The 27,695-nt window shown below is 34.4% G+C and overlaps 2 protein-coding genes across 2 annotated transcripts; one reads left to right on the forward strand and one right to left on the reverse strand.

Annotated features, from left to right (window-relative positions):
- The first annotated feature begins 3,261 nt into the window (after nt 1-3,261).
- Nucleotides 3,262-3,864, forward strand: LOC111997889 (uncharacterized mitochondrial protein AtMg00310-like). Its single transcript, XM_024030017.1, has one exon. The coding sequence runs from the start codon at nt 3,262-3,264 to the stop codon at nt 3,862-3,864; it is 603 nt and encodes a 200-aa protein (XP_023885785.1).
- Nucleotides 3,865-6,497: 2,633 nt separating this feature from the next.
- LOC111997890 (putative leucine-rich repeat receptor-like serine/threonine-protein kinase At2g19230) lies at nt 6,498-27,164 on the reverse strand. The gene is made up of 16 exons (XM_065777454.1): nt 27,041-27,164; nt 17,492-18,035; nt 16,623-16,965; nt 14,367-15,045; nt 14,123-14,204; nt 13,522-13,876; nt 11,897-11,931; nt 11,788-11,844; nt 11,401-11,472; nt 11,233-11,313; nt 10,792-10,949; nt 8,593-8,798; nt 8,338-8,464; nt 7,716-7,778; nt 7,413-7,602; nt 6,498-6,978 (listed from the first exon to the last, which is right to left on the reverse strand). Exons 1-16 carry the CDS (start codon nt 27,162-27,164, stop codon nt 6,546-6,548), a joined length of 3,549 nt encoding a protein of 1,182 aa, XP_065633526.1. The 3' UTR covers nt 6,498-6,545.
- Nucleotides 27,165-27,695: the final 531 nt, after the last annotated feature.

Below are 27,695 nucleotides of genomic sequence, written 5' to 3' on the forward strand. Positions count from 1 at the left end.
AGACTTCGACAATAACCGTACATGGCTAAACTTTAAGTATGAGAGACTTGCAATGTTCTGCTACTTTTGTGGATTTGTTGGGCACGATTTAAAGCACTGTGCGGATTTCTTTGCTGCAGAAAAGAATGGTGCTTCAATGGATCTCTAGTACTGGGATTGGCTAAAGGCTATGGGAATGGCAGAAAACATCAAGGGCTGAGGGAGAGCTGATGATGGACTCCCAAAACAAGCCGATGCAGAGGGAAGATGGTGGTTCTAGCGAGTTGGCTGTGCAGAACAGAGCGGAGCAGAGAGAAGCAGGTGGGATGAGTAAGTTGGCTGCGCAGTGCAACTCCGGATTTCGTGTCACGGGCCCTGCTGTTCCGGAGATTATCCCAAAAGAAGATATGGAGTCTTGGGATAAGGAAAGTGATCAGAGAGTTAGTCATGGGACGCGGGCTAAGGCAGATTTTGAGAAGGTTTTGGAGGAGATTGATGCGGCAATTGAGGGAGAAGGAGTTATTATCCTTGACACAAGTAAGACGAAAATTCAGGAAGCTGTCTGTGGGAAGGGACTGATAGACGTGGCTGTGCAGGAAGTGGGGAGTAATCCTAATTTAAATTTAGTGCTTTCCACGCAAGATACAAGGACCAGGCTTGATGTGGGCTTGCCTAAGTTGGGCCTTACACTTGGGGGTGACTAATTGATGCCAGTAAACAAAAAGGCCCAATAGAATTTCAGGCAAAGGAAATAAGGGTGTTAAGTTACCAACCAAGACTCCTAACGTGGGGAAGAATAGTGGTCCATGCAGGGGCAAGCTTAAATAGGGTACCTGGAAAAGAAAGGATGGGAGACCCGAAAAGGAGACTTTGAGCTCATGCATGGACATTGATGTGGGGCAAAAATACAAAATCAGTTTTGAGAGTCCTGATGGTACTGAATCAAGTCGTAAGAGAGGTAAGAATTATCGACAAGCTTAAACTTATTTCAATGGCGGAGGTTTGCTAGGCAGCCCCGCCGAGCACAATGAGTATTATAAGTAGGNGCCTTCTCTTTCAAAGGATTTTTATTTATTTATTTTTTTTAAAGAAGTTTGTTCTAGTACAAATGATTTTTTTTTTTTTTTTTTTTTGGAAGACAGCTAAAAGTACCAACCCTAGATATGGGTTAGGTGGTCACTCTAAATTTTTGGATTTTTTTTTAGTCAACTTTCAATTTTGAGGATCAAAAATAAAAATTTTGAACCCAGCAATTTCAAAATTTTTCTACTAATCCATATAATCTTTTTATAGTTCTGCCTCTGACTGTGGATGATTAATTTGAAAAATCAATTACTATAAAAAAAAATTGAAAAATATTCTTTCTCATACTATTGTAGTTGAATCTATTATCTTTCCCCCAAAAAAAAAAAAAGAAAAAGAAAAAGTTGAATCTATTAGTCACGTTACCATTTTTCATCAATCACTTAACGGTAAAGACTATTTTGACACAGTACCAAAATGTTAGAGACTAAATTGACACAATTAAAAGGTTAATGACAAAATTAAAATATTGTGTAAAGAATAAGAACCAACTTTATAATTTAGTCTAGATTTTAATTATGTGATTATCAACAATCTTTTTCACTTTTCCACTTTTAGACCCTTCATTGTGCTTTTTATTTATTTATTTATTTTTTATATTTTTTTTAAATGGGCTACCCACAAATTACTATTTGTAATTTGTGTGACAGTGGCAAATATAAAATGGGCCGCCCACAGGTCCACCAGCCCAATAGGGCTCTACCTCGAGTTGAATCCATTCAGCTTACAATAATGTTGCAGGCATGATATTTTTTTACAATGAGTTCCACCATTTTTAGAGTGATTGATTTAACTGTTGGTTGGATAGGGAGGATGAGATGTGGAGGCAAAGGGGTAGACAAAATTGGTTCCAAGGTGGTGATAGGAACACGAAGTTTTTTCAAGCAAAAGCTTCAAATCGTCAAAGCAAGAACCATATTGACGGTATTTTTGATAGAAATGGGGTGTGGCACGAGGAAGAGTCCGAGATAGCGGGAATTTTTATGGAGTACTACACGGATCTTTTTTCTTCCTCCTTCCCCACGAACTTTGAGGAGATTCTTCACACTGTGGGGCCGAAAGTCTCAAGGGAGATGAATGATGATTTGGCTCGTGTGTTTCATGAGGGTGAGGTCTGGCAAGCTCTAAAGCAAATGTATCCCCTAAAGGCACCGGGCCCGGATGGTATGCCACCTTTATTCTACCAACATTTTTGGAGCACATGCGAACGTGTGGTATGCAAAACAGTCTTGGACTTCTTGAACCATGGTATCTCTCCCCCTAACTTTAATCAAACTCATATTGTGCTTGTTCCTAAAGTTAAAAAGCCAAAACATGTGACTGATTTTAGACCTATTAGTTTATGCAATGTAATCAATAAGATTGCCTCGAAGGCTTTAGCTAATAGATTTAAAAAAAAGCTGCCATCTATTATTAGTGATTCTCAAAGTGCTTTTGTACATGGTAGACTTATTACTAATAATGTGTTGGTAGCTTTTGAAACTATGCATCATATTAGCAAAAAGAAGGGGGGGAAGGTGGGGGAAATGGCTCTAAAGCTTGATATGAGTAAGGCATATGATAGGGTGGAGTGGGTCTGGTTGGAAAAAATTATGGAGAAGTTTGGTTTTGCTGAAAGGTGGAGAGGTCTTGTTATGAAATGTGTTACCTCGGTTAACCATGCAATTAAGGTTAATGGGTGCCCTGTGGGAAGCATTACCTCCTTTAGGGGTATTCGCCAGGGGGACCCTTTGTCACCTTATTTATTTCTCCCATGTGCAGAAGGTTTATCATCGCTTATTAAGGCCTCTGCGGCTAACGGTGGTCTGAAAGGGATTTCTGTGTGCAGAGGGGGTCCCAAACTATCCCATCTATTTTTTGCTGATGATAGCCTTATATTTTGTAGAGCTTCTTTGGAGGATTGTGATGAGCTTTAAAGGGTGTTAGGAGTCTATGAGAGAGCCTCGAGTCAGCAACTAAACCGGGCAAAAACTTCTCTTTTCTTTAGCAAAAACACTCCAAGGGAAATCCAAGGAGAAATCCAAAGATTGTTTAGTGCCCAGGTCATAAAACAACACGAGAAGTATCTTGGCTGTGGCTTTGAATGACATCAAGGAGAAGCTTGGTAAAAACCTGGCGGGTTGGAAGGAGAAGCTGTTATCTAAAGCGGGCAAAGAAATCCTCATCAAAGCTGTGGCTTTGCCAATACCAACATCTACTATGGGGTGCTTCAAAATCCCGGATTCACTTTGTGATGATTTAAAGAGCATGATTAGGAACTTTTGGTGGGGCCAAAAATCTGTGGAGAAGAAAATTCCATGGGTGTCGTGGGAAAATATGTGTGAGCCCAAAGCTGGTGGTGGGTTGGGTTTCAAGAACTTGAAATGCTTTAACTTGGCTCTACTTGCCAAGCAAGGTTGGAGATTGCATTTCGCCCAGGACTCTTTGGCTTTCCGGGTTTTGAAAGCCAAATATTTTTTGAGATGTAACTTTGTCCAAGCTTCTTTAGGCAAAAATCCGTCTTATACTTGGAGAAGCATCATGGCGGCGCAAGATCTAGTGAAGGAAGGTATTATGTGGAGAGTGGGTAATGGGAGGGATGTGAAGGTTTGGGGTGACAGATGGCTGCCTGGTTCCTCTTCCCATGGGGTAATTTCTCCACGGCTGTTCTTGCATAGGGATACTCGGGTGGGTGAGTTGATAGATACTGAAGTCATGTGTTGGAAATCTTCAGTGGTGGACTCTATTTTCTTGCCACATGAGGCTGAAGCAATCAAAAGTATCCCTTTGAGTGTCCGCGCCCCTCCAGATAAGTTGGTGTGAGCTGAAACGACTAATGGTAAATTCTCTATCAATAGTGCTTATTACTTGGCTGTGAGGATTTCTTCCTCGGGTACTAGAGGGTGTGTCTCGGATTGTAGCCTGTTGAGAAGATTTTGGAAAAGTCTTTGGAGGCTTCCTATACCCTATAAGGTAAAACATTTTGCTTGGAGAGCATGCAGGGAAGCGTTACCCATAAAAGTAAACCTTAAGAGAAGGAAGGTATTGGCAGATGATTCATGTGATTGGTGTAAGGTGTTGCCCGAAACAGTTGGTCAAGCTTTATGGGGTTGTCAGAAAGCTCAAGAGGTGTAGGAGTGCTCTAAATTGGCCATAAGCTTAGTTAAAAGTGATGTCTCTTTTATGGATATTCTGTAGCAGTTGCTGGTGTGCGAAATTGTGAATGTGGACTGTGTTTCTCGTCTAGTTATGATTGCTTGGAAGATTTGGCATGGATGAAATGAATGGCGCCTCAATGGAGTGCTGCGTTCTGGTAAGCAACTAGTGTTTGAGGCAGTGCAATATTGGGCTATGTTCAATGCGGCTAATAAGGGTGAGGTGTGCTCCAACTCTGCTATCCAGTCGTGATATTGGTTTCCTCCCCCTCCAGGACTGTACAAAGTGAATATTGATGCTGCAACATTCAAGGATTTAGGCTCAACGAGAATCGGGGTTGTAATCTGTGATAGCTTGGAATCTGTTGCAGCGACTTTGTGCAAAAAACTGGAGGACCCTCTCGACGTAAACCAAACGTAGAGTGTGAGAGAGAGTCAGACGTGTTTTTTTTTTTTTTTTTTTTTTTTTGGGGTTTAAAGATAGGTTTAGCAGGTAATAAATGTGGGTAATTAATGAGATTTTATTAAAAATATTTGTAATAATGAGAGATTTTTTTTCACCGTTGGATCTACTTAAATCCAATGGTTTAAAAAAGGTGTAACTTGAACTTATCTCATATATCATATTATATTATATATAATAAAAGTTGGGTTTAGAAGCCGTGGTTAAGCCACGTGGCTTCACCAAATTGTAGAAATTTTATTAGATTTTTAAAAATATATATAACATACATCTCTATCATTTTTTTAGATAAATACAAAAACTTAATTGTTGTTATCTTTTGTTTAAGTTACATAAGATTTTTAATTAAAGTGTGCATCTTGGGCAAATTATTTGTTATTATCAGAATTTTGTCTACTACTTTATCATCTCTTTGGATAGAGTTTGATGAACACAAAAACTTAATAATTTAATAATATATCAAGCTCTTCTTTGAATAGACTTCTTTTAAGGAAAATAACACTTTGGATAGACACAAATGCCTAATAGTGTATTACAACTAATCACTTATATTGAAGATTAAAAAAAAAAAAAAAAAAAAAATCCGTTTCTAATATTTTTCTGTAATTATTTTTTCCTTCACGTTTTTTCGTTTCTAATACTTTTCTTTTATTTTTTTCTCTTCACTTTTCCTTCTATTTTGGTTAATCTATTATGCTTCTTTTTAGTAAAGGATAGAAGGTTTTTTTGATAGATGGATAGAAGGTTCATCTGCTGAAGTCTATCAACTTCTTATTTATTTTCACTGTCACACGGCTACTTCAGCTTTCTTTTAATATATATAAACTCTAAACTTCATCTTTGTATCTTCGTAGCAACTCTCTCTCCGCCATTAATTATCATTCTCTTATAATTCTTAAATAGAAAATTTTATACATTCCTTGCCTCCTTTCAACCCTTCCAGTTTTGAAAACCCTTCTCCTCACCCTCTAAACAGGTAGCAAAACAATACCTAAAGTTATTCATGCATTATGTACTTTAAAAAAAAAAAAAAATTATTTTTCAATGTTGAATATTTGATATAACTTCATTGATCTTTTTGTAACGTACAGAGAAGAACAAGTGCTTTCGTGGGTCAAACTCACCATGGCAATGGTTAGCCTCCTGATTCTCATTGTGGCACTGCGCAATTGTAAAAATAAGAGCAATGGCACCCAAAGCGATGTTATTACCAGCAGCAGCAGCCAAATCACCGTCCAACTTGCCCAGCTCTGAACTGAATATGACATGAAGGCTTTTGTCTTATAGCCTACCTCTGTTCACGTATTCAATGTTAGAGGTATGTATTTCTTTTTTTCTTTTTTCCTTTTTTTTTTTTTTTTTTAATCATATGAGAAAGGTGCTTCAACGTCCATGAGCTTAATGAGTGGTGATTATAAAATATAAAACAAGAGAATTTACAGTCTGAAATTGGCTTTAATAGGGACTTGATTTGTTCAAAATATAGAGCCACTGTAGTCGACATTCTAGACCATTATAATGTACTTGTTACTACATAACAATGTTTCTTTAAAAACTAAACCCTTAAGCACATGCAGAATATAAATTATGCATAATTATAATTTACTTGTCCATTGGAAAATATAGAAACAAGTTATAATACACACTCATACTTTCATTCAACAAAAGACAAAACATGGATATAAAAAGTTCGTCAAATACTAATGTAACGCAAACTTGTCATATAGCATACAAAGAACACCTGACCACTAATATTTTATTGGATGGTTGCCTAATATGCGTCAATAAGCTTTATAGCTCAATTGACACTATCTAGTATTTTCAACAACGATGTCCAAGTTCTAATGCTCCCTGTCCCAACTATCAAATATCCAAAAATAAAAATTCTACCTACTATGGGGCACAATATCTGATTCATACTCCAACTGGGTCATTTTGAATGGAGTGTTTGAAGTAGTTAAATTGCCCTTAGTTGCCATCCTTTGAGTTATTTCATGAGCCATCTCCAGAGCTAAACATTCTTTAAGTTCTGCCAACACATAACTCATGTCTAGCCTTTGGATAGCATATGATGGTATGCATGACATGGCTATCTCTATAGCTTTCCAGGCAGAAGTACTATTGAATTCTCCTTCTAATCTTGGATCAATAATGTTTTGAACATCACCCCTTTCAATCAAAGGATTAACCCAGTCAAGTATGTGATTGTTTCTCACAGGGCCTCGTACTATTGCAGTGCGGCCAGTGATTAGCTCAAACAAAATAATCCCAAAGCTATAGACATCGTTTTTCTTATTAAAGTTTCCAGATGATTGAAATCTGCACGTAAAACACAAGTGGATAGATCAATGCTAGAAACTTGTAAGTTGGTGTAATTTTTCTAGTAATTACTTCCGTTATATCATAGTTGTACTTGGTGATTAAATGGTTAATTGCTTGAACCTTGAATAAGAGTTGTTGGCACTCTTATGCTTTTGACAACTTCCATTGGTGTAGAATGTGAGCCAAGCATCGAAATTATTATAGTATATAGTTAAAAACCGCAAAATTTCACAAATTTTGTGCTATTAAAAGAAATTCATAAATTTGATAGGTTTTAAATGCATTGGGAACTTAAAATTGAATGATGTGATCCTTATTATGTAGGAGATTTCATTTAAACTTATGTACATGATACTTGAAAAGTTAACTACGCTCTTGCTTCAATTTTTTATTTTTTTAAAAACATGCATATCAAATCAGCAAACACTTACTCAGGATCAACGTATCCTAATGTACCAGCTGGGCGAGTTGACACATGAGAGTCATTTTCAGTTGCAAAGGCTCTAGACAGCCCAAAATCAGCTATCTTGGCTTGCATGTGTTCGTTTAATAAAATGTTGGAAGGCTTCAAATCTCTATGGATTATAGGTGGCTTGCAACCATTATGTAGATACTCCAACCCTGCCATTAGAAAACCATTGCAAACCATTTCAAATTAAAAAAGACACACACACACATATATATATATATATATATAGTAGATGAATAATCATGTAATCGATTTGTTTGCAAACCATGTGCTGCATCCACTGCAATATGAATTCTCTCGTTCCAAGTTAATACATTTGTGTTCGTCACTGCAGCCAAAACATATCAATTTATCTTTTAGCTGGGCTGTTATAAAAATTAGCTCTAATTTCCCTATCATGTAAAGAGAATTAATAAAATTTGTAAGCTGTTAGTCAAACTAAACATTCCTAATCAGCTAATCCTAATTGTATGAAATAGCAATAGCACTTCAGTTATATGAAGATTAGATTGGCTAGTTGGCACCCTACCCTCCCCTTTTTGGTTGGTCTTTTGTTTTGAATCAGTATCAGTGTATCATGAAAAGATTAGCTTGGCCTCTAAGGGGCAAGACTTGATTACAGTTTCATAGGCTGTGGTCGTTGTGTTGCATGATAACAGTAGGTAAAATGGGACTGCCCACTGGGAAATACTTGACACTAATCTGGCACGAGCTAAACCTATAAGGTGCCCTGGTCTTACTCAAAGCCAGCTGAATGTAGTTATGGTGCTCTATCCAAGCCTTGCCCTATACTAAATCTTGCTTTTGATTTGACAAAAATAACTTATAAAGGGTCATATGGTGAAAAGCCTTTGGACACAAATGGTAACCAATAAATAACTAAATACCTGATAAATGTTGGAGTAGGTTGCCACTAGCCATATACTCATATATGAGTGCCTTTGTTGCACCCTCATCACAGTATCCAACAAGAGAAACCAAGTTTTTATGATGAACTATCATTAAAAGTTGTGCCTATATTTCAAACCAATTCAACAATTTAATTGGATGAAAAACTTTTAGCTGCATGATATAATCACAGTTTCTATTTAAAATTAAATACTCAAGTAATTGAAAAGATTGGCTGCAATGTCCAATCTAACCTCTGCTCGAAATTCCTTATAGCCTTGGTTTGAAGAAGTAGAGAGCAACTTAACAGCAACTTGAGTTTCATCTTTCAGTTTGCCAAGGTACACTTTTCCAAATCCTCCTCCTCCAATGATGGTTCTAAAGTTATTAGTTATGCTCACAACTTCTGAGTAGCTATACTGTTGATTCTTTGATTTGATGTTGGATTTGGTAACCATATCTACAAGAAGGAAGATTTTCACAATTGTAACATGCACAATCTATTAAAAATTGGAAAATTACAACTTACCTACCTATGGTTGGTTGAAATTTAAGTTGCCTATTTATGATTTAACCCATGAGTTACGAAAATTTAATTGAGCTAACCTCAGATACTTAAAGTTTCAAATTTCAAACCACATGTAAGCAATTTAAATTTCGACTAAATCACAAGTGGGTAAGTTGTAATTTGCCCATTAAAAAAATGTTTTTGAGGGATGTGGGGGAATATGTATAGTTTATGTGCTAAATCCCTCATGTTTGTGTCCAAGGCCGGCCCTAGGCCTAGACCATGGCCTAAAGCCCCCTAAAATGGGAAGGCCCCCAAATATGAGGGCAATAAGGGGATTTTTTTTTTTTTTTAAATTAAAGAAAAACGTGAGTTAGGTGTTCATTTTTTTCTCAATTCTAAAATATTAAAGTTATACTAGTATATTATAAATTTTATTGCACAAGTCCTATAAATTGACATGTCACTAATCATATGAAATAATTCAATACTCATATATATTTTTTTGTTGAAGTGTCACCTCATTGTCACATCAGTTTGTAAGCTTTTTGTAATAAAATTTATAGTAATTTAGCATTTTCTCAAAGAAAAAAAAATGAATTAATAGAAATGCAACCTAATTTCTATTAAATGAATGAAAAATGCTAAAACTAATACAAATTTTACAAAAAAAAACTTACAAACTGATGTGACAGTATATGATCAGTATCACTTAAACAGTATAATAAATGAATGTTTGAATAAGCTTTTTTTTTTTTTTTTTTTAATTGGTGATATGCTAGTTTGTATAAAAAAAAAACTAAATATTATTTAAGTGATATTTAGATGTAAAAGGTCCCTTTAAAATTTTTGCCTTAAGCCTCAAATTATCTTGGGCCGGCCCTGTTTGTCTCCCCCAAATGGATTTCATCTCACACAGTATGTTGAAGGTTAAATCCAGAGTCTACTATCCCAGACAGTAAATGCAAATAAACTCATGGGCTTGGGCCACCGAATCCATCTGCAGCGACATTTTAGCCTTCTACAGATAAAGCTAAAGGAAGTCCTGGATTGCATGCTCATCTATAAGGTCATCATGGGCTCAAGATTGTATGAAGTGATCTCCCTAAGTTTTCTGGCTTTATCATTCTGAATATCATGAATTGAAGATGACTGGAACAGGTTCTTTTACAAAACAGCAGGGGATTGGAATGACATGGTTTTGGTGTAAAGAGGGTAATAACATTTTCAATTCTATTGAACAGTGAACTCCATGGAGACTACGGTTGATAATCTCTGACTCTGTGGCACAGTAGTTGGATTGTTATTTACCTATTTAATTTTTTGGCAATGCTAGGTGACTATAGGTATGGACCTGGTGTGTCGAAGCATATATAGGAACTTGGAGGAGTTGTGACTGCATTTTTGTGTATCTGGAGATCTTACGTGAGTACTGAAAGCTAGCCAACTTTCCCACGGATGTAATTATTACTGTCATTAATACTTTGTCTTTGGTCGAGCAAAAAGGGTACCACTACAGTCCTAGGATGCCAATCCCGAGAAAAATACATCCCGCTTAAACCATAAAGTAAGGTACAGGACAACTGAAACATTACTCAAGCAGGATTCATACCCAAGAATTGCATGAAGAGAATGAGTGCACTTACCACTTGCTCACATGTTGAATGGTCCATGGATGTATTCAAAATTGTTAATCAATTGCATAATTTACTGTCTTGACTCTTGATTATGTAATTGGCCACAATGGCCACCGGTGAAATCTAATTAGGTGTTCGCTTTATTTTCTTCAATTTCTATAATTATCTTTTATAACTTTCTTAAAGGCTTTGGTGTGTCAAAGGAAAAATAGGACTAGCTGGGATTGGGTGATACATCTCTTGTAAACGACCTCACTTTGGTGAAAAGTGATAATGATTACACAAGCAGAAAATAAAGAAAGAAGTACCTCCTTTTCTTTTCCTTCTATAGATAACCAAAGCACTAAAGATGAACAGAAGGACCAGGACTGCTGCTATAGATGATGCAACAATTGGAACAACAACCTCCTTTTTCTTCTTTCTCTTGCATGGAACTGACAGACAAAGATCTGGATTTTCGCCAACACTTGCATAAAATGCATCAAGGTAATAAGCCAAGGTAAGTAAGTCTTTAAACATAATCTACATGGATAGATAGTGCAGTAATCATGCAATACAAATTGATGTTTAAAATATAAATGACATCTATTGTGCATATTAGTTAACAACATTTACTTTTTTTTTTCCTAGTTTTAGCTGTATAAAAAGCATTTATTAAGGGAAAAGATCTTAAAAACACAGGTAAGTGACAAATTTAAATTAGAATTATTAAGTACATTAATATATTGGAGAAAGGAAGATAAACTAACCTCAAGGCCAATTTCCCATCCCTAAACTTCTGCAGAAGAGCCTCAGGAACTGAACCTGTGAGGTTGTTCCCACTTACATTACTGCAAAGATATTGTTATGCAGATCACCTCAATTTCCTTCCCCAAAAGTTATGTTTGCAATACCAAGATCAAAGCTCAACAACTTACAGTGTGTTCAAATTTGGCATTTCTGACAAAAATTCTGGTAGTGGCCCGGTTAAGTCATTATATGATAAATCCCTGAAACCGGAGTTAGCAAGATTTTGAGAATAACAGATCCACATATGCTAAGCTAAAAAATTATTTTCTTTCGAAAACTTGATATGAAACTGCAGGACTTGCATATAGCATTTTTCAATTAAAACTTCCTGGCATTAAATCCCACAAGTACACTCTCCAAGCATTGATGCCTTTGGTACTTAAGGGATCCATCATCCATCTGCCAATTGGTAATCTCTACCTAGCAGATAGAGTTGCTTGACCTGCTGGTGTCTAGCTGGTACTATTTTATAGTAACTGAATGTTAAATCAATCATAATTCAAATTAAGACTCACAAGGACTGCATTGCCTTGAGATTGGAGAACGAAGTTGCAATCTCCCCTGTCAAATTGCTTCATTAAGAAAGAAGGAAGAATTGTTGCCGTTGTTTGAAAGATAATTTACATTTCAAAAAAATATTTCTCATTTTTGGAGAGGTTCTGTGTTTGAACATTCCATAAAAATTAAATAAATTCAATCAAATATCAGAAGGCATGACAAAACTTTTTATTTTTATTGCATATGAAAGGAGTTTGTTCCACTGTCAAATGTTCTAAAATGATGCATCATATTTTCATATCAGTTAATCTCAGGGTCCATTTTATGTGACCCTCCAAGTTAAGGTGGAGTTTTTCCTATAAGATGATATCAGGGGTGTAGCAAGGAATAAATACATGGGGGGGTCGGGTTGTAATATAAATATACTAAATATAATTCTTAAGTCTATTGGATACAAAATTATCAACTTTCATATATCATCATATACTTGAACATGTTGGGAATTCAACCGAAATTCCAAACCTGTGAGAAACAAAAAAATAGAGAAAACAAAACGCCGAAAGAAAAACAATCACACGCACAAGACAGTATTTACGTGGTTCGGCAATTTGCCTACGTCCACAGAGTTGCAGAGATTTCACTATTATAAAAAAAAATTACAATGTGCGGTTATAGTGTTTTTCTTTCTCAAAAACAACAACAAGACAAAACCCTAATCACAAAAAAAAAGGCTTTTATATCCTGCGCACAGGATTCACAATGGGCTACAAAACGGGCCAAAAAAATTTTGCCTGCCCAAGCCTCCGCTCCATGGACTAAGCCTCAGTAAATCTCCCATTAAAAACCACGCAACATTATTAAAGTCAGGTCGGGTCATCAACCAGATCAAATCATGCCTGACGACGATTTTTCATGGAATAAAATTCATCCATTATCATCTCCATAATGAAATTCCCTGCAATTCCCTTCTCTATATAAACTATCATATTATCTGCCAAAAACTCATCCTCTATTCTATTGCGAAGTCTTGTTTTTAACAACTTCATAGCTGAGAAAGCTCATTCTGTAGTTGCTGTAGAAATTGGAAGGGTCAACACAAGACGAATAAGTCTATCAATCAAAAAATAGATATTAGACTTTCCTGAAATTTTTAATCCCTTACATAGCTCGGAAATTGTACTCATATTCTAAAAATCTGGATGTTTTATCACATCAAGCTCATAATGTTGCAATTGAGACTCCAAAAGTTCTTGTTCTTGTTCAGTAAAATCTTGAGGATAATATTTCTTAACTAAATTGCATATATGAACAATTTTGAATAATCTAAAAGCATCCTTGGGATTTAAAGCTGAACTAAGAATGACAAGTTTCGTTGTTAGCTCACAAAATCTACTTTTCAATTCTTGCAATTGAAAGTCTATTGCAACTGTAAATATGCAAATTCTAAAATGATGTTCCATTGTTAAATTTTCATCTTGACGACGATATCTACCTCGACCTTTAGTGTAACGAGCATTCATATCAGGAATATCAATTTCATGTTGCTCACAAAATGCTATAACACTAGCAAGTAAAGGCTCTCATCCATCATCTCTCAGCTTTTGAATAAGTAATTTTGTAGTTGAAACTAAATGCATGGCATTTAAAAGGTCTTGAGAACGTTGTTGCAAAGCTTGACAAAGAACATTAGTAATTCCCATTATCTCTTTCATCAAATGCAAGATTAAAATAAATTCAAATGATGTTAATACCTGATAAGCTCTCTCGGCATCACCGCGTTGTTTATAGTTAGCCCCTTCCTCAGAGATAGTGTTGATAACTTTGCAAGTAGCATCAAACATGTTAATCAAACTAGAAATAGATTGAAAATGAGATCCCCACCTAGTATCTCCAGCTCGTTGAAAAGTACCAATCTGGTTTGCACCTCTTCCAGTCTCAATTTCATTAGAAGCAATCATATTCTCAACTTGTTCTGCTTGAGCATGTTGCAATTCATCATTACGCTTATTAGAAGCAACAACAATATTGATAATATTAACCAAATGATCAAAGAACTGATGAACATCTTTTACTTCTCTAGATGCTGTAACTAGAGCTAATTGCAACCTATGAGCCATACAGTGTACATAATAAGCATATGGGCACTCTTTAAGAAAAAGAGTTTGTAATCCATTCCATTCACCACGCATGTTACTAGCCCCATCATATCCTTAATCTCGAATATTTTCAATGTGGAGGTTGTAATGAGAAAGGACAGCACATATCTCATTCTTTAAAGTCAATGCAGTAGTGTCTCTAACATGCACAACATGAAAGAAACGCTCTTTAATGAAACCTTCTTTATCAACAAACCTCAAAATGATGGCCATTTGCTCTTTCTTCGACTCATCCCGAGCTTCATCAATAAGAATGCAAAATTTTGCATCCCCAATTTCTTCACGAATAGCATTTCACACATTACTAGCAAGAATATGGAAAATCTCCTTTTGAATTGTGGGTGATGTATATTTGGCATTTCCTGGTGCATTTTCTAAGACAACACTAGCTACTTTGTCATTGAAAGTTGATGTGAATTTTATCAATTTAATAAAATTACCTCTATTTTTTGAATCAAGGCTTTCATCATGACCTCTAAAAGCACAAGCTTGGAATGCTAGCCATCGAGCACACTCTACTGAGGTTTTGAGCCGCAACCGATTATTCTCTAATTCTTTTGACGTTTGTTTCTCAATCAGCTTGTCAATATGCCGTGAATGATTCTTTAAATCCTCGCAACATTTCACAGCAATTTTATGTGGGGAGTTTGGTTCTTTCCCTTCATGACGAATTAAAGGACAATTCATTCCATCTTTCACCTTTTTCCAATTATTAAAACCTCGTGAAATGAATACATCTGATTTAGGACAACCTATTGGTTTCTTACTAAAAAGGTAGCAAGGTAGACAATATATCGCATCCATTGAAGGTGAGTATTCCAACCAATCCTTATGTGAACCAAACCATGAAGGTTGAAATCGATGACGATGAGTATCATCATTGTATAGATAGTCTATATTTTCAGGTTGATATGGACTTTCTTTAAGATAAGCTTGTCGGATTTCATCTTGTTGGTTGATAGGAAATTCACATATTTGTTTACGTGATCTTGGATCACGATCTATCTCTTCAAATTGAAGTTTTGGACATTTGGAGGGGTGTTCATCAGGTATTAAAGTATTAAGATTTGTTTCTACAGCCACAGGTGTCCTAATTTCTGAATTGCTAGCATCTTTTTTCTTAAAGAATGCATCAATTGTTTTTCGTTTACTCATAATTCTTTTAGCTTTAAGAATATGACTCAAAAATTAACCTGAAAAGAATTTTAAAAAAAAATTTAATTAGAAATTTTTACTTAGTTATATGAATGTTATTCATACTTAAGAAAAAAACAAAATTTTCACTATAATTTAAACAGTTAGCCCATTTTTAATACAACTTTAATTAATAATAACCCCTCAAACAAAAACAAAAATAATTTAATTAATTTGTCTTTTATAATATATTGGTTAATTTAATTATATAGCTTTAATTATTATTGTTTAGCTTTAATTTAATTTTCACTATAGCTTTAATTATATAGCTTTTATTATATATTGGTTAATTTAATTAATTACATTGCTTTAATTATTATGCTGCACCCGGCCCCATGTGCCCATAGCCCATCTACCCCCTCCCCACCCCACTCAACAGCCAATAGACAAGCACAAAATGCGCCCCAATCACAATAGCTAGCTGCAATCAGAAAATTTCGCAATGCCAATCACAAATCATAACACACGTTACACTAAATGACAATTAATATTTCACCAAACACCAACACACTAAGTCACTGACCAACAACAAAAAGGGATAAGATAATGCCAAATTTAAAAAGACAAAAACACTAAAACAGGCAAAAAGCAAAATCAGCCAATCAGAGAGTCACAATTCAAAAGAGAGAGAGACACTTACCGGGATGTGAGATCAGAATCATCAGATAGGCTTAGATAAAGAATAAAGAGACTCTTCATAAATATTCATTTCATTTTTTTCCTTCAGTGAGATAAAGAGAGAGAGACTGAGAAAGAGTTAGAGAGAAAAACCTTGAGGGAGGGCCAAACTGCCGGAGGCTGGAGCGGAGGGAGCAACTGCCAACGAGCACTGCTGCATCGGAGCAGAGGCAGCATGTTCTGCGATCTACGTTCTGCGATCTGCGATCTCCGATCTACGTTCTGCGATCTGCGATGAGCGGCGACCAGGCAAGCAACGACGATGACGAGCGAGCTGCGGCAATGACGACGGCGACGTGACCGTGGGTTACTGGGTTTGGTTTGCTGAGGACTTGGGGTTTGGTTTTGGTTTGTGTATTGGGGTTTTTTTTTTTTTGATAAACACCTCTGTTTTGCGTTTTGGTTTGCTGGAGTTTGATGTGCTTTAGTATTGGGTTTGATTTCTCTGCCACTGCCAGTGACGTGATGGGTTTCAACTCTCTGCCAGCGACGTGATGCTCTGTATTGTTTTTTTTTTTGTTTTTGGTTGAGAATCCGTGGGCTTGCCGTGAGCGAGCTTGGGCTCGCCGTGGGCTCTATTACATTTTTATTTATTTATTTATTTATTTTTCAGATTTTAGTTCAAATTTGTTTTGGGCGTTTTTTTTTTGCTTGAAAGTAGAATAGATATATATATATATATATATATATTTTTTCTTCCTAGTCTAATGGGAATTTTTTTTTTTTTTTTTGCAGGGGCCTCAGCCCCCTCAAGCCACTATGTGGCTCTGCCCCTGGACGGCAGTTGTTTTATTTGGGAGCTCTTTTAACACAAATATCTCAACAGCATTGAGAATTGGAGGAAGCTTATTTCCCTCAACTGCAGATATAGAAAAGTGAATCCGCTCTCCACTAATTGGCGGATTATTTTGGACAATGGTATGTGGTTTTAGATAATCCAGTTTAACAGATTCTGTCAGGTAGCGCTCGCCATTCAAATTAATTTTTAATTCCCTCTGCTGGCCAGCTTCAAGTTTCTCAATCTCAGCAAAGTGAAAGTAAACATAGCATTTTGAAAGAGAATCTGGCGGACTCCAGTATAAGCTTAAGGGAATGCTAGAGTTCTGTGTTTTGGCAGCAGTCTTCAATACAACATCTGGTAAATCATAAGGATTCTCACTGCTCTCGCTATATATGGTTGAGTTTGTGGTAATTGGGATCCAATTAAATAGTGTAGGATTCCAAACGCGATCATCGACATCATCTGGATACCTAATGTGTGTGTGAGAGAGAGCGAGAGAGAGAGAGAGAGAGAGAGAGAGAGAGAGATTGGAACAACTTTATAAATTATTTATACGAGCAGGCATTCAAGTGCTTTTGAAATTGATGAACATGAACAAGGTAACTAGAAAATGAAAATATCGTTGTCATGGTAAAAATTAATGAAATGCAGCTGGGTGGTGTGCTCACTTTTCTAAGCATATAAGTTTGAGAACATAGAACAGAAATATGATAGTCCTGAGTGATGTAAGAGTCATCATAAAATGAAAGGCATGTAATGGATAAGTTCTAGCCATGCATTGAAGATGAAATTCAGTGATAGACCAAAGTTCCATCATAAAAATAAAAGAAGAATGAACACGAAGCAATTATGAGATCCAGGAAATTGTTGAACTAATTTTAATTTTAGCTCAGGAAGGCAAACAAGAATCACCTGATGCTAAAGTCAGAACTGTTCCTTCCAACATCGTATCCCCTTATTTTTGTTAGTGCCATTCCCTGAGTTTGATAAATGGAATTGTCCAAATGCCGCAGTTCCAATGCTGAAATGAATGGCACCCCATGGCCAGTATTTGCCAGACACACGTCTATGTAATCCGTCAAGGGAACATGAATAATGTCGAAATAATAACCGTATGGACTAGCATTTGTTAAATTCACCGTTGTCCATTCATTAACCCCAAGATGTAGGTCGAATAACGGTATTTGGTTTTCACCATCGTAATTCCCATAAACGAATGTTGCCCTGTTCAAATAATTATTGTTTTTACCTTTCTCTGGTTTCAGTGTGTAACAATTTCTTGTTCCCTGGGGAAAACTTCTCAAGTTCTTGGCATACCGTGGAAGATCTGTAGGTGAATCAGAGGATACCGTCTTAACTATTCCAGTGTCTATCAATCCTTTATCTGATATGTAAGGGATGTTGGTATCCACATCAATGTAATCTTCATTGTTGCCACAATCAATGCTAATGAAACCTTGAAATTTTGAAAAAGAAAGAGGGAGTTGATTAGACATAAGCAATCTATATGGTCTCCTCAAATAAGGTACCAATGAGAACACCCTATGTTTTTAGGAGATAAAATAAAATTGGCACCAAAATTCCTAAGACACAAATTTTCAAATAGCTTAAGCTCCAAGCATGGATGAGTCAATGTTGTTGCAAGTTGCAACACCTACCTTTTTGTGGCCTTGTGAACTCCCATGCTAAGACAAAACTGTATATGTATGTGAAAGCCAAAACGTTGGTTTTGATTTGCTTAAAGTTTCAGATTATTCAGATGTTAAACTTTTTCTTTATACCAAAATTGTAGTGTTAACCTTTAGTAATTAAAAGCTACCAGCCTATTACACAAGTGAATAGGAATTAATTGTTCACTAGTCGCTCCGGGAAAATTTGATATAAATATGTTTTGTTGGATAATTATTGAATTAATATATTAGATTGTATATTTTTAAAAGTCAATATGTGTTATTTGAAATTATATTTTATATTAGAATTTTTTTTTGGGGGTGTAACAACTAACAAATTAAATATATTTTGTAGTTGGATATTATATATAGTGAGATATGTATGAAATTACAATGCAATAAATTTTATATAATTTATTTTTACCATGTAAGAACTATTAGACTAAGTTCTAACCATGTATTGATGTATATATACTTTGTTTATTACTATACAAATGTATGCAATTATTTTTCCCAAAAAAAAAAAAAAGTATGCAATTCAACACTTATAGGTATATTTTTCTTCAAAACATAGATTCACATCACTTTCTTCCACCCAATTGAAATTAAGTGAAAAAGTATATAAAGATAACTATGCAATAGATCATAATCAATAAATAAAGTGGTAAAATAAAAATAAAATAAAATGCAAAAAGAAAACTTTATTTCATCATATGAACAAATCCCGCAATATATAACTCTTCAAATTCATAAACCACATGATTACTTAGATTTATAATAAAATAAGATCAATCCATTCATCATGACATTGTAGCATAGTCTAGATATAATTATATAAAAACCATGTTTTGTTGATCATGTTTCATAAACCAAAAGTACGATCTATATATCTAATAAAATCCTTAAAGAGTAACACATGAGAATTCTTAATTTGAATAGCCGATTATATATATATATAGAGAGAGAGAGACAGAGAGAGAGAGAGAGAGAGAGAGAGAGAGAGAGAGGGTTTTCAATCACAAATAGGGGACACCATAAAGAATGTTGCTAGGCTATCACTTGAACTCCCAAAAATTAATCAAAGAGGCTAGACATAAGGATAATAGGAATTCCAAGAAAGAATTAATCAAATTCCTTAAGTATCTATACATAAAAACATTAATAGCATAATGCTCTAGAGTAAATTATATTTTGTCTTATTCTTTTTTGGTTTTTTCCTTAAAGATGATCAACTAAACAAAGTAAAAGTTTACCAAGAAAGCTTAAATTAGCTCAAAATTTAATGGTGGAGATTCCTATTATTTGTAATAGAATGAACAAAATAAAAATTACAAACTAATTTGAGAAAAAATGCATAAGATTTTAAAAGAAATTTTACCAAACACATGGGATGCAACAATAACAAAATTATTGCACTAAAAACTTTTTGACTTCTTGACACTTTACAAATAAGCACACAAAATGTTCATTATCAACATGTTTCATATCAACATTAGGGATTTCCACAAAAATGATAGGCCAAATAAAATTGCATTAACAATTCTAAGTCTTAATTAAAAATAACAAAAGTCAATATCGTTGAAAAATTTGGAAAGGAACACAACAAAATCACTTCAAAAAAAATGCAAGAATACTAAAAAAAAAAAAAGATCATTTTTTATTATGCATTTTGTTTACCTCAATAGTCTTCCTATTATTGCCTTAACTTTGAAAGTTTCTGAAAAAAAAAATTGATGTCTTTTCAAAAAGGTGAAAACTAAAGCTTGATTGAAAAATATGGAGAACAATTAGTATTGTGCTAATTTTTTGTTGTTGTAAATGATGGGTGATTGTATCTAGAATTTGCATTAGTATATATAACATTGTAAAACTTAAATAAATAATCAATGTATGAGTGAGAGAGAGATAAGGTTGTGTAAAACCGAAATTTTGGAAGAGAAAATACTATAACGGTAGATAAACGAAGAGACACTTAATGCTTGATGTCTTCTCAAAATGGTGAAAACTAAAGCTTGATTGAAAAATATGGAAAATAATTAGTATTGTGCTAAATTTTTTGTTGTAGATGATGGGTGATTGTATCTAAAATGTGCATTGGTATATATAACATTGTAAAACTTAAACAAATAATCAATGTATAAGTGAGAGAGAGACAAGGTTGTGAAAAACTGAAAGTTTGGAAGATGAAACACTATAACAATAGATAAACGAAGAGACACACTTGAAATGTTAATTTTATCTATTAAAAAAATAATGAATTATTCAATTTTAACAATTACTTGAAATTTGAAAGAAGAAAACGAAAAGCTGAAATCAATTAGGGTAGCTGAATAGTCAAATATTTGTATCTAATTAATACATATATAAAAGGAGAGACCTCATGTGAGAGTTCATGAGGTCCTGCCAAGTGCTGCTCTAATTTTGCATTTAGCATATTTTTTATCTCTTTCATTAAGTTTTTTTTACTGCTGCCCAAAAGTTCACATTTACTTATTTTACTGTTATCTCATTCATTGCCTAAGCTTAAACCACACCTTTCTCCATTTTTCATGTCTTTTAGCATATTCACTATTTTAGTATTTTTAAAATAAATAAATAAAAGAAAATAAGAACTAATAGTAATAACTAACCAAATAAGACATCGGAGAGAGATAAAGAGACACAAAAATGTTGTGGATTGTTAAATAAACCGCACTATTTCAAGCAGAGACCTCATGGGGGAGTGCATGAGGTCCTGTCAAGTGGCATTCTAATTTTGCATTTAACATTTTTTTTTACCTTTTTTATTAAGTTTTTTTTTTTACAGTTACCAAAAAGTTCACATTAACTTATTTTACCTCTATCTCATTAATATCTCATTCATTGCCTAAGCTTATACTACACATTTCTCTATTCTTTATGTTTTTTGGCATACTCACTATTTTGGTATTTTTTTAAATAAAAAGCAAAAATAAAATAAAATAAGTAATGACTAATAGTAATAACTAACCAGATAAGGCCCTGACGAGAGATAGAGAGACACAAAAATGTTGTGGATTGTTAAATAAAACACACTATTTCACTATATATTACCAAAATAAAAGGCCTAAGACTAACATAACATTTGAAAGAGAGAGAAAGAGGAATTTGAAGGGTCACCACCTTTGTTACTGGCCTCCCACCACCATCAAGAACCCGAAACCCCTACGGGTAATTTTTTTTTCTTTTTTTCTTTTTTAAATTAGGGGCTTAAATATGATTTAGGTATAGGTAATTTGGTTGGATAGTTTTTGTTTTGGGTATATAAGTAGAGAGAATATTTGATGCACAATGTAAAGTCATATTCTACCAGGGTTTAATTTTAAATCATCTATAAGACACATGCATACACACTTGCCTACAGCATGTCTTAATGTCATACTATTGATGAGTAGAAGACAGTTATAGAGTTGGGCATACTTTCATTTCATGGTATGAAATATGTGAATACAACAAAAATTAGTTAATTTTCATAGTCTGGTTACTCTTTTGCATTTATTTTTGGTTTTATGATTTTAAAAAGAATTAATCTTACCTTATAAGGACTACAAATATGTAGTAAAACTACTAAACTGATTTTTAATATTTTAAAATGTATATATTTTTTTACTCTAATTTAGTTTACTCTTTCTTTATAATATATGTACAACATTATCTAAAACCGTCTTACATAAAATATCACAAAACTATCCATAAATCGCTTGAGCAACTTACTAGTGAATAATGATGTTTGTCCATGATATGTATTTAATTATTTTATATAAAAAAAAAAATCATAAAGAGAGAAATGATTTAAAAAGAAAAATAAAAAGAGTATCATGTGGCTCAATAAAAGCATAGCAACATTAAATGTTACGTCTCAACTTATATATATATATATATATATATATATAGAACAACCTCCTAAACCGCCTCGTTGTGTTTAACAAATTTACACGGATTGAGGAACATAGTGACTTTCTAGCCAAAAAGACACACAATTGAATAGACAAGTTGTATTAAAGCTTGAGAAACATTATAATGCTGAGGCAATAGGGACCAAGGAAAAAACAAATGATGAATGGAACATGCACATGGGCAGCGATACTAATGAAAAGAATCAAAAGATATGTGAATGAAATTCTGAAATAAATCTTGACTGCACAATGCTGTGCTGTGCCTAGGGGCCGTTGTATGCATACTAACAAATTAACAAACAATAACATTAAGGTATCCTAGATGACTTTAAAAACAGTTCTGAACATGGAAACATGTTTGAAATTTTTTTCTATTCAGAACATTTTGGAAATTGCAATGCTTTTCCATTAGACAAAAAACATTACAAAATCGATTGTGCAATATCTTGAACAGAAACGTTTGTCTTGACAAGATTTCTTACAAATGTCAGAAACATTGACCTTGATAGTTAGGTACAATAATAAGTAGGCATCTTCCTAGGGGGGGGGGGAACAATTTTATCCCCATTTTTTTTAAGTCTAATTAATGAATACCCTTAAGACATTTGTTAATGAAAAATTAAAAAAAAAATAGTATCATTTTTATGAAAAATATAAAAAGCTATTAAAAAAATCAATTATATTTTTCTTTTTTATAAAATTTTTTAAAAATACTTCATGAACCAATACTCGGGCATCCATTAAATTCTCCAAATAAAAATATTTAAAAAAAAAATCATTAAAAAGAGCATGTGTGTGCCAACTTTAAAAAGTCTCTTGGAAGCAATTGTGTATTCCAAAAAAGGGAGGTGTAATGGAACAGGGTTGCTGTTATGAAAATGAAATACATTTGGAACCTTTTGGCTAAATTTGGTTCTCTTTGGGTTGCATTGGTCCATGTGGTTCTTTTGAAGGGTAAAGTGCTTTTGGAATGTTAAAATTCCACAACAAAACACTTGGGAGTTGGAGAACTTTTTCTCAAATTAAGGAATGAGGCTAGGCAAATCTTTTAAGTTTGAAGTAGGAGATGGTAAAAACATCTTCCTTCGGCTGGATTGGTGGCATCTAGAGTGGATTGACCAATGGGCAATAGGCCTGGTCCCCAGCTAGATGAATTTTAAATGCGTGATACTTTACTTATAATCAATGAGAAATGCTAACGAGTGCCCTTAAGGCACTGGTTAAGAATCCAGTTAAAGAAAGTTTTTATGGGAAAAGAAAAAAATAATTAATGTTTTGACAGCTTTTTTCATTTCCTATAAAAGTGATGTCAAAACTTTCTTAAAATGAGTTTTTAACTAATGACCTAAGGACACTCGTTAGCATGATCCATAATCAATTCTAAGAAATACACTCTTCACCATAAAATAAATTCTCTATTTTAACTGAAATGGATAAAATCCTGTTCTCCCAATTTTCACAATGAATTCATGAAATTGAAATAAAAATACGGTAACAAGCCATTCTTGGAATTGGCCCATATGCTTGGGCCCAATGGGTACCCATTTGGACAGCCCAATATTAGGAAATCGTAACCCACTGCAACGCTTCTCCAAAAGAACTAAAAGAAAATTCTGTATTCAAAATAAATACTCACCAAAACTAAACTTGAAGATGCCAGAAAATTTTGTACACATAAACCTATACAAAAACTTTGATCGAAAAATAAGAAACAATCTCAAACTCCAGTCAAAGAAATAGAGAGAGATTGGAAGAATCATGAGCCTTAGAAGAAAGGAAAAGAGGAAGAGGTGGTGAGAGTTTACTTGGGCGAGAACTAAAAATATGGTCTCGGTCTTTGTATTGTATCCCAGACTCAAATGTGCAACTTCTTCGCTCTGGTCAAGAAGTTTTTAGATGGCGTCATGATGGAAATTCCTTTTTTTTTTTTTTAATAAAAAAATATTTTGATTGGGGAGTGTGTGATTGTGTGGATTTAGCTTTCTTAAAATATCTTGAACAGAGTAATGTTACAAATACAAATTATTTTACAACATTTTTATAAATTACTAATATTACTCTAGTATTTTCCAAATAATTATTAGTAAGTAAAAATATGATGTTAGCCAGATTAGAACTAATAAGAATTTGCCACGTTAATAATTTGTAAAAAGTTATAAAATAGTTTATGACTATACTGTAGTATTATTCACTTGCACTTCTTGTTGTTTCTAAGAAAAAATTTAAGATTCAAATTCCCCAATTCCAAATTATCAAATTATATATTCAAATTATATATATATATATATATATACACATGACTTATTAGTCTTTTATTTGAAGAAAACTTTATAAAAGTTCTACCCAGATCATTTAAAAAAAAAAAAAAATTAAATTAAATATTCACTTCTTTTACTTGACATCCTTATTAAGAGCATTCTTATCAAGCATTGTGTATGCCAAAAGATGCTTTTTTTTTTTTTTTATAGCATTTCTAACCCAAAAACATGATCCATCAAAGATTGCATATACTAAAAATTTTGCAATATTGCTATAGTGCGCTCTCAAAAATGAGAGCGCACTGTAGCACAATGCTATCATTTTTTTAATACTTTTAATTCTCTCTCCCCTCATATTAAAACTGGCGAAAATGGCTAACTAATTTTTTTTTTCTAACTATCTAGTTAGTTGTTAAGGTTTTGAAACAATATTTTTTACTAGCATCTCGAGTCTAAGAGACTCGATTTCGGGTCTATAAATCAAGTTTTTGGGACTCGATTTTCATGAGTTGTTCACGTCTGATGTGGAATTTTTTCCACATGGCAATTATGTGGAAATCGAGTCTTAAAGACTCGATTTATAACCCTTATATATAAACCCGAAACACATCAGAGAAGAACCACCAGAATATCAGAGAAACCCAAAAGAAGAAAAAAAAAAAACCTGAAATAGAAAGAGAGAGAAGGTCGACCCGCCGTGTGTGAGAAACCCAAGCCGCACGCAGCGGCCTGGATCGCGCAGCCCAGGGAGCTACAGAAACCCAGAGGAAGAAAAAAAAAAAAAAAACCTGAAACAAAAAGAGAGAGAAGATCGACCCAGGCGTAGCCCAGGCCGTGCGCAGCTGCCTCGATTGCGAACCCAGGCCGCGCGCAGCGCCATGGGTCGCGCGACCCAGGCAGCGCGTAGAGCCCTGGGTTGCGCGAGCTCTTTCTCTCTCTCTCTCTCTCTCTCTCTCTCTCTTTGATCTGATCTGGTCTGGTCTCTCTCTCTCCTCTCTCTCTCTCTCATCTGATCTGATTTGGTGAGGCGCGCCTAAGAGTTAATATTTTTTCAATTTTTTTTTTTTTGTAAATCAAGTGTCAGAGACTCGATTTTTAAGTAGTCACCATGTGGAAAAAGATGCCACATCAGACATGATTAAACCATAAAAATCGAGTCTCGAAGACTCGATTTATAGGCCAAAATCGAGAGTCTTAAACTCGAGATGCTAGTAAAAAATATTATTTCAAAACCTTAACAACTAACTAGATAGTTAGAAGAAAAAAATTAGTTAGCCATTTTCGCCACTGAAACTCAAACTCCTTTCTCACTCTCACTTTCTCTATCTTTTCTCTCTTTCTCTCTGCTTCTCACTGAGCTAGAATCTGAGACTCCGGAGAGAAATTTCTTCAAATATGGGTTTGTGATTTGACTCTGGTGACTCCAATCTCCAACCTTCCGATTTGTTGAAGATGTCAGAGGTGGAAATCCATGCTAAGATGATGAAGTGGCATTCCGGGCCATCAATGGGTTTCGTTAAGCTCCAGCTCGGCGTTCACCGGACTCCAGTAATCATTTTGGGTTTTGTTTCTTTTTGTTATTTCTTTGTTGGATTACTATGGAGGGGTAATCAATTTGGGTTTGGTGGCGTTGATGTTCAGACGGAGCTTGGTGGTTAACCATGGAGCACGGGTCGAAGTGTGGATTGAAGGAGTAGTGGTCCGATTTGGTTGATTTGGTTTGTGGGTCTTTTTTGGCTGTGGGTTGTTGTTTGATTTGGCTGTGGTTTGTGCATTTTTTTTCCTTTCTTTCTTGCTGTGGTTGGTGTTGATTTGGTCCGATTACTGATGGCTGGTGGCGGCGATGGTGGGTGGATGCGGTGGTTGGGGTATGGGTGGGTGGATGCAGTGGCTAGCAGTACTGAGAATAATTGGGTTGAGAAACAGAGAGATAGAGGGGAGAGAGAGAAAGAGAGAGAGAGGAAAAATAAAAAATAAATAAAAAATAATAAAGAAATAATATTTAAATAGAATGTTAAAAAAAATAAAAATTTTGATTGAAGTAATATTGTAAAGTGGTGTGTTATATGTTATAAAATTGAGTTTTGAGATGGTAAAATTTATATTTTTTACAATTCTTGATAAGAACGCTCTAAAGTTAATACATTTAAAAACAAAAGGTACAAACAGAATATGTACGACTTGTCATAAACCAGTTAAAAAAGTCAAGTATTTAATTAACACTCACGTCCAAATCTATTGGTAATATTCGCAAGCACGGTTACTTTCTCTTACTTGATTTTGTATTAAAAAAAAAAAAAAAAAGGCGAAAGGACAAGCGGAGTCATTTACTCTTGGACTTTCAAGTCAACTTGAGGATAAGAGGGAACGAAGCTGGAGTTAAAAAAGAACAAAGAATGAAAAAAAGAAGTGGAGTAAGCTCGAGTAAAAAGAACACATGAATTAACTATGAAAGCTAGCACAGCAAACTTCTCTACAACACATGAATTAGTCGCTCCATTGTAAGAGACTAAGATCGAGTACAAGAAAGCATGCATATATGCACAACAACTTGGCAAGCACCAAAGAAGAAGAAGAAGAAAGAAATGTTGGTTGACCAAAATTCGAAGAAGTACTCACCGGGAATTTCATCAAGTTTTCTTCCAGCGTTCTGATTATTTCCTGCAGCTAGTCTTGAGTTGCCAACAAAAGTTATGACTAAAACAAAGAGGAGCCGCGCTTTTAGATTTGATGCGCTATTCATTTTGGTGTTTCGCAGCAAACTTTTGTTCATGCTAGTATTTGTTATATATTAAGACGAGAGTGCGAGGCATATATATATATATATATATATATGGAACTAGCAAATGACTTGCTCTCGTTTATTTAGAAGAGTGAGTAGTAACATAAGACGGTACCGCATAGACATATATGAAGCCCACATGTCTCACTGTGTGAGAGGGGTTCCAAAATTTGACTCATTCTTTGTTATAAGTTACCACCGCTATTAAAGGATAGAGTTTCCATAACCTACTTAAAATAGTCATGTGATTTAATGAATCGTGCACATGAATGGTTTTATAAATTGCTATGTAATAGGTGTTTGGAGAAAAAAAAATTCCATTATTGAACAAAATTTTCATTTAATTTATTCTTGTTGTTGTAGGTGGGGCGAGAGGAATTGAAGCTTGTGAGTCATTTCATAATGATTGTTCCTTACCATTAGGTCAAGAAATTTGTGAGGGTCTTTTCTTCTTCTTTTTTATTGTTATTATTTTTTATTTATTTATGTAGA

This window comes from Quercus suber, unplaced genomic scaffold (genome assembly GCF_002906115.3).
Source record: "Quercus suber isolate HL8 unplaced genomic scaffold, Cork oak 2.0 scaffold_155, whole genome shotgun sequence".
Taxonomy (NCBI): domain Eukaryota; kingdom Viridiplantae; phylum Streptophyta; class Magnoliopsida; order Fagales; family Fagaceae; genus Quercus; species Quercus suber.

Excerpts from the sequence above, each read along its gene's own strand:
- LOC111997889 (XM_024030017.1), top strand. The coding sequence starts at position 3,262 with ATGGGGTGCTTCAAAATCCCGGATTCACTTTGTGATGATTTAAAGAGC.
- LOC111997890 (XM_065777454.1), bottom strand. The coding sequence starts at position 27,164 with ATGAATAGCGCATCAAATCTAAAAGCGCGGCTCCTCTTTGTTTTAGTC. Across the intron at positions 18,036-27,040 it reads AAAACTTGATGAAATTCCCG|GTTTCATTAGCATTGATTGT; the intron begins GTGAGTACTTCT and ends CAAAATTTCAAG. Across the intron at positions 7,779-8,337 it reads CCTACTCCAACATTTATCAG|TGACGAACACAAATGTATTA; the intron begins GTATTTAGTTAT and ends TTTTGGCTGCAG.